At 41.6% G+C, this 7583-nt stretch overlaps 2 protein-coding genes across 2 annotated transcripts; both read right to left on the reverse strand.

The window, feature by feature from the left end:
• Nucleotides 1-1039: 1039 nt before the first annotated feature.
• LOC310956079 (gap junction beta-3 protein-like) lies at nucleotides 1040-1771 on the reverse strand (the record flags this gene model as incomplete). The annotated part of the gene is made up of 1 exon (XM_083926197.1): nucleotides 1040-1771. One exon carries the CDS (start codon nucleotides 1769-1771, stop codon nucleotides 1040-1042), a length of 732 nt encoding a protein of 243 aa, XP_083782323.1.
• A 2302-nt stretch (nucleotides 1772-4073) lies between these two features.
• LOC310955921 (gap junction beta-4 protein-like) lies at nucleotides 4074-5252 on the reverse strand (the record flags this gene model as incomplete). The annotated part of the gene is made up of 2 exons (XM_083926001.1): nucleotides 4519-5252; nucleotides 4074-4371 (listed from the first exon to the last, which is right to left on the reverse strand). The coding sequence occupies exons 1-2, from the start codon at nucleotides 5052-5054 to the stop codon at nucleotides 4074-4076; spliced, it is 834 nt and encodes a 277-aa protein (XP_083782127.1). The 5' UTR covers nucleotides 5055-5252.
• Between the last annotated feature and the right edge of the window lie 2331 nt (nucleotides 5253-7583).

Here is a 7583-nt window from a genome sequence, read left to right on the forward strand (position 1 = left end):
ATTACGCAGTAGGCTGGATTAAAGTAAGGGCAATGGCAAGAACTTCTTGTTTAAGCAAATAGAGGAAAACATTACAAAGGTTAATTAATTATATTTGATGAATAGTCTGTCGTGAATGTGTATTTAAAATACCATTTCATCGCCCCAAGTGCTCCTTACGTGCACTCTCTTTCGAGAATACGTTTCATGCTTTTATTTTGAAACCAACGTTGCTAATTACTCGTCGTCGTTGACCTGCACCACCTGTTGCTCTCAGCACCTGCCATCCATACAGGTTAAGGTAATGTAACACTAATGAAAAAGGTATACTGCGGTCAACTCTATTTACTCATAATGTTTTAAAATGGTCATTTAAAAAATAAATAATTATAAAAAAATAAATAATAATAATAATAATAATAATAATAATTTGTCTATTATGCTTCCGGTGTCAAAATCTGGATCAAAGCCTCGAGTAAAAAAAAACATGAGAGACAACTGTGCTTTCCTCTCTGGCGGCCTGGTAAAGACTAGCCTACCACCAAGTGTTTGGGAATATCATATTAATAAAGTGTGAGTGGGATTATGCCCTGTTTTCTGAAGGCTTCACATCCTGCACACACATGCCTTTGCTGCCACCAGGTGGAGAAATGGCGCCATTAAAATCATGAACACTTGCTGTATTTTTATTATTTACTTGAAAAAAAAAACTTTATTGGACGTGTTTGACATTTAGGGGATACAAGAAACACATGATGTCAGTTCTGTTGTCATGATGACATTGGTCACAGATATGATTGATCATTCAGTTCATTTAACAATGATTCATTCATGATGTGCAGCAACACGACTCATTCAGCTCTCTTTTGGTGCTGAAATATGTATTACACTTGTGGGAAAAACAATTCCAATATCATTATAGAGCGTAGGATTGTTTATGTCATAATACAATATAGAATTATACATACAATTACTTTTTAAATGATGATATTCATATTATGATATCACAATAATCATACCCTATTACCCTATTGTAAGGAAGAATATACTAGGTTTCCAGCTAGGATGTAAGAGATGACTTGCAGCCACCACAGTCCATGTCAGGGTGGACCTTTCTAGATGAGGTGTGTGTGCTGCCTCTGTGTCTGAGGGTTACCACCCGGAAAGCGATCAGGTAGAAAATCTCACAGATGTTCAGCACCACGCACAGGACTGACGCCCCCACCATGAAGTAGGTAAAAATGGTTTTCTCTGTGGGCCGAGATATGTAGCAGTCCACCAAATTAGGACAAGGACTGACATCACATTGGACCTTCCTGGGCAGCTTGAAGCTGTCGTAGATGTAGTGGAGCAAGTAGAGAAAGGTGATCTCAAAGGTGGTCTTGATGAAGAGGCTCATCAGATAAGTCCACCACAAACCGCCATGCTTTTGGCCCGGGTTTTCGTACAGCCGAGAATTCTCGCCGTGCTTGACGCGATACTTGCGCTCCCGCTCTTCCCGGTAGGCCACGTGCAGCACCACCATGAAGGAAGGGCATGTGACGAAGATGAGCTGGAGAGCCCAGAGGCGAATGTGGGAGATGGGGAAGAAGTAATCATAGCAGATGTTGGTGCAACCCGGCTGGCGGGTGTTGCAGTCGAAGTGTCCCTGGTCGTCGCTCCAAACCCGCTCAGCAGCCACCACGAAGACCAACACCCTGAAGACGAAGACTACTGATAGCCAGATACGTCCGAAGGCAGTGGAGTACTTGTTGACTCCACTAAGAAGACCCTGGAGAAATTTCCAATCCATGAGTTCAGCTTTGACTCTTCAGAGGTCTGTCTTCACGGAGGTAGATTTTGAAAACTGGAGAGCTAGAACACAACAAAGGCCGAGTTAGGAAGTTATTCAGACAAATACAAGGCTTTAAAATACAAAAATATTCTGTAATAGCTTCCAAATATGTCACTGAATATTTTAGAAAGTTGTTCTTCTTTCTTTTCGGATCATACCATTTGTTTGACATTTATAAAACCTCAATCCCCTCAACTAAGGTTTGGTATTTTAAATAAAAGATGCCTTTAACAAATTATGAAATTGATGTTCAACACAGAGAACCTTCCACAGTGCAGATGAACAGTTTTAACAGACTTTTATGAAATTTTAAGCCAAAGCTCGAAAGTCTCTTCCTGCTTTCCAGTGTAGTCCAGTTCGGCCGTTAGATGTCATGCTGTAAGCTTTGCAGGGAGTCTTCAAACTGGATATGACTGACAGAACCAAAGAATAAAATGTCTTAGCTTACCAGAAGAAAACAGGTCTTCCGCTCAGTCCATCATCCCTGTCCCCTGTCCCCTGGAAAATAGACTATGAGAATGTGTTCAGCAGGCAACCTTTCTCCTCTTGGCCATAATCAGGAGGTGTGGCCACTTTTGGCATCCACCCAGAATTTACTTTTGGACCTGGTAGATGCTAGATCATACCCACAGAATGGCACACTGTGCAGGCGTAGACACACCTTAACGTTATCTCTGTAACAAGATGTAGCCCTAATCCTGTGTTTTAACTAACCCTAACCTTAACCCTCCATAGCTATTGTTAGCTATTGTATGCCAGATTTATTTCATGACTCATTCCGTGGGTACCATCTACCTTTAAACCTCCAAAGTAGTTGTATTGTATGGGGTCCCCTCACTTTGAATTTGGTTTGACCAGACCAAAAATTTGGTTGCAGTGTAACAAAGTATGATGAAAAACAATAACGCCTCACTAGACCCTATTTAGGTGTGTTTGTCCACTGTGATCAACGCATTTCTTAACAGGTGTCTCGGTATCAGCTCCATTAGGTCACCGTGATGTGAAGATATGCCCCTTTGTTGCCTTTGATTAATCTGGATTAAACAGGGCCACCCCCTAGCATTTGTTTGTGCAAGCACTCTGGCGTCAAATACACCTGATATGGAGCGCCAATATCGCAAAATCAGATATAACAAGCATTTGCTTGCTCATTTTTTATCAAGTAAGAATGTTGTACGGTCCCTGCCTTATTAGTACACTTAGTTTTATGATACTGTCCTTTAGAATTCTACTCTCGGTCTGCTGTCCTGGAGGAATGCAGGATGTGGTTAATTGTCATCGAAGTGGGACTTGAAGGAGTGGTGATTTTATCAACTTTTGTCAATAATGATACTCCCATCAGTAACCATGAGTAGATCATGTTGTACCCAAGACATTTGGGAACACCGTGTGCTTTTTCTGATTACTTCTGAACATGCTGTAATCCACAATCTAGATCTCTATTGGTTCAATTTCCTGATACTCCTGCAACCATTTATATCTGCCCTGCATGTTTCGTTTTTCATTAAAGATGTCCTTGCACATTTCACAAAGCTCTCGTTCAAAAATGCCCTAAATGATCCCAAAGGTATTCAGTTCATTACGTACAGGGACAAAGAGAGGTATGTGGCAAAGCAAATTTCATAGAATGGTTTTTTATTTGAGTTTCTTTATTTCCTGCTCAAGTTCATGACATAATGTATGCATCAGTTTGTGTTAAAGTACACACACAGTAGCTCTCACATCTTAGAATAAGTGAAGCATTTTTATTTTGTGGCCATTCAGATAACAAAATAATCGTGTGTAACAAAAAATCATATAAATAGTCCAAGTACAATAAATCACCTTTAGTGTACATCAGTTATTTGAAACCTTTAAAAAGCCAACATTATTTTTGGACAAAAACATTACATAGTTTTTATGTTAAAAAAAAAAAAAGCAGGGCTGTGCCCAAGGAGTGGCCTGGGGCCCTGATTGGCCACCCCATACATTTCATTGTTAAACAGAGGAATGTAAGATAATGTAAACTGTGTGTGTGTTTGTGTGTGTGCTTACATATGTTATGCCACCCCAGCATAAATCAGTGCCCCATAGGCCACCCCAGTCAAACAAGCCTGGATACACTAATGAAAAAAATGAAGACATGGCCTTTGTAAACAACATTTCCTTTAAAACCACTAACATTTTAGATAAATGGTAAATAACTTTTTATCAACAGTACAAAAAGCTACCAAACAGTTCTATTCTCACAAATCAATCTCATACACGTGATACATGTCTCTCAGGAGACAGCTATGCTGTACGCTGGGGCTGAGCTCTCTTTGCTAGCTTCCCCAATGCTGTTGTCGACCATCTTGAACTTCTTCTCCGTGAGCGGCTCTTTGAACGCTGAGTTCTCCTTCCCAGTCAGAGGAGTTCTCGTCATCATGAAGGAATTTTCTCGAACGGAGCGAGGTCCTCCTCCTCTGCACTCCCAGAACCTCTTCCCACAAAGGTAGAAGACCTCGCAAAGAGTGAGGAAGATGCACACAAAGCTCGTCACCACCATGAAGGCGGTGAATATTTTCTTCTCTGTGGGCCTGAAGTGAGATGAGACAGATAGTGTAAGATTAATAGTTGTTCATTGCTTTAGAAAACTTAACTTTTCAAGTGGAGGTCAGAGGCCAAGTTCAGCAATTGAGATTCCAGGACCTCTACCTATTTAGAACCTTCCTAGGTACCCTTACCTGGCGATGTAGCAGTCCACCACATTGGGACATGGCTCTATGTTGCATTTCACCAATGGTGGGAAGAATGTAGCCTCGTAGATGTAGTACAGCAGGAAGACAAACACACCATCCACCGTTATCTTAAACAGCAGGCTAAGGAAGTAGGTCCACCACAGACCTCCTCGCTTCTTTCCTGTGTGATCGTACAGAGGGGCACAGTTTTCTCCATACTTAAGCCGGTGTTTGCGCTCACGTTCTTCTCGATAGGAGACATGGAGTGTCACAAGAAAGGACGGGCAGGTGACAAAGATCAGCTGGAGAGCCCAAAGTCGGGTGTAGGAGATGGGGTAGTAGTGGTCATAGCAGACATTGTGACAACCGGGCTGCCTGGTGTTGCAATCAAAGTCCTTTTGCTCGTCACCCCAGACCTTCTCGCAGGCCACCAGGAAGACCAAGAGCCTGAAGATGAAAACGATGGCGAGCCAGATCCGACCAAACGCCGTGGAGTATTTGTTCACCCCGCTTAGTAGGCCCTCAAGGAAGGCCCAATTCATGGTTTCAGATGTTAGGTTGGACCACCTTGAAGAAAAACAAAGCACCAACTGCCACAAAATGTGGCAGACACTCTGCTGAGTGCTCAAATGCTTGGACACACACTGAACTGCACGTCAGGCACAAAGGCTCTTTAATATAGCACTTATTACTACTGCCCTCTTGGCACAGGTTGAAGGGGAGGGAGGAATATCGAACAAAGCAAACAGAGACTCATTCTTCTGCTGCAGTCACTAGTGGTAGCAAACACCTTGATTAACAGGCAGGAGAGAGATAGAGAGAGGCTGCTACATACTAATGCTCATAGTACCACAAGTTCCTGTAAGTAAGATATAAGACATTTATATAGATAGCCGACATGTTGTGAAATACCCTAATTTGCTTCGCTTGTTGAGTTAGATGAAAGATTAATACCACTCTCATATCTATATGTATATGTGCAGCAGCTAAGTCCATGAGGACTTGGATCGGGAGCCAGAGGGTCCCCTGTTTAAGTTCCTGTATGGATCAAGTACGGAGTGGACTGGCAGCTTGTGAAGTGCAAAATTGCCTCCTGGGCACTGCTGAGATGCCCTTGAGCACCCCTCTTAAGATATAATCACCCCGAATGAGAATTCATCAGTGCTTGTCCCCTTAATAAAGCATTAACAAGGTTAATTTTTTTGTAATTTTACAGCAGGGTTGCCCGTTCAAGTTACCCTTTAATGGTCTGGCAACGGTCAGATGGGCTGCTTTGCAAGGCAAGGCACCGTACCACCAAAACTGCCCAAGGGGCTCAGCACCATGGTTGTACATACACTGCTCCCTTTGTGATGTGTCTATAAACAGAGATCTGGGAAAGATACATTTATGCTATGCTTATGTGGCAAATAATATTGACAAATTGACAAATAATAAAAGTAAAAGCATGTAAATATACCGGCTGAGAGGAGGAACCTCTCATTTTGTTTTTGTGTGCAAATATTTTATGTTAATTCAGCCTTTACAAAATACTGTCACATCACACATTAGATATTTACTCATAAAATGTTTGAGCTATTTTGTTTCCTGATGGATAAAATAATTCATTTTTCTTTCACCCTCAGTTTGCTGGTCCTCCATGATGAGTTTTATATTGTCCATGAGGTGGTCCGCGGCTTGGCCTATCACCTCTGCAATGGATGATATCTGGATAGAGAATATACTGTATGTATTCCTTCGGGTTTGGACCATTTCAACTGTATATATTCGTATATATGAGATTACTCAGCAGCAGATATTCACTCTCTCCAGCAAAACTGTCTGTGACGTAAAGCCTCGGGGAGGGGGAGGCCCAAAGTAACCTGCAGGGCCATGAGAACTAATTGTAGGAAATCTTGCCCAGCTAGGGACCAAGACAACATGACATGATATCATTGAGAGAGACACTGCAGCACCAACACACCACATAACTACAAACACATGAACAGGTGAGCTGTGAAGATTGAAGCCACCTTAGAAAGAGGCCGATTGCTCATCGCAGTGTAGGCTTCAGAGGCTTGATAACTTTTTGGCCCTGGGAAGCCAGTGAGGGGTTATGCCTTTGAATGTTCTCTTTAGTCCAGGTCATCGATATCCCCAAAGCAATTTCAGTCAAAAGGAACTGGACTTGGTTATTTGTCTAGGAAGACGTTTCACCTCTCATCCCAGCCTGGTCAGTTGCGTACATGAACTGATGAAGCCTCTTGGATGAGAGGTGAAACGTCTTCAGAGACCAATAACCAAGTCCAGTTGCGTTTGACTGAAATTGACTGGGGGATAGTGAGGGGTTATGTTGCTGTGAAGAGACTCCTGATAGGTTTGTCTATGTACACTGCCCCAGGGCTGTGATATATGGTAGAGTATTTAGTTTAAAACAGTTCATGATTTACATAATTCATGTAAGTCATGTTTCAGTACTCAGTGGTGAATCAGTGTTGGAGCTGTATAATTTCCTTCTCATCTCTGTGCCATAAAACGTGGCATTGCTGCTGCATTTGAAGGTGCTACGACTCTAAATAAAGTTCTTAAGCCACATTAGACTCTTGGTATAACCTGAAAAATGTCCCTCAAAGAAATGCTCAGGTATTTTTAATCTTTCGATGACCATTCAGAAAAGCTTGGCATTCAATTTGTTATTTTTCAGGATATAGGGTGCTGATGAGGACTCATCGGTGCTTGTCCTCTTAAAAAACATTTACAAGGTTCATTCATTTGTCATTTGACAGCAGGGTTGCACAATGAAATGTATGCTCGAGCCCTTTCACGTTACACACGTACAAATATTGCATTAGAAGAGAGTAAAATCAAATAAAACAATATACAGTCGCTTGTATACAATACAAATCCTTAAATATAAGACAGTGCAACTTAAAATTCTAAACAACTGACCAACATACAGTATTATTCATGTTTTGTTTTGTTTTATTAATTCCACCAACAGGTGCATGTTATTTTCCTCAGCATGAAATTCTGGAGCCGGCCATTAGAAGAATATTCCGTACCACTTTTCTTCTTCTGCTTTTACTGATTTG

This window comes from Echiichthys vipera (genome assembly GCF_963691815.1).
Source record: "Echiichthys vipera genome assembly, chromosome: 13".
Lineage (NCBI taxonomy): Eukaryota > Metazoa > Chordata > Actinopteri > Perciformes > Trachinidae > Echiichthys > Echiichthys vipera.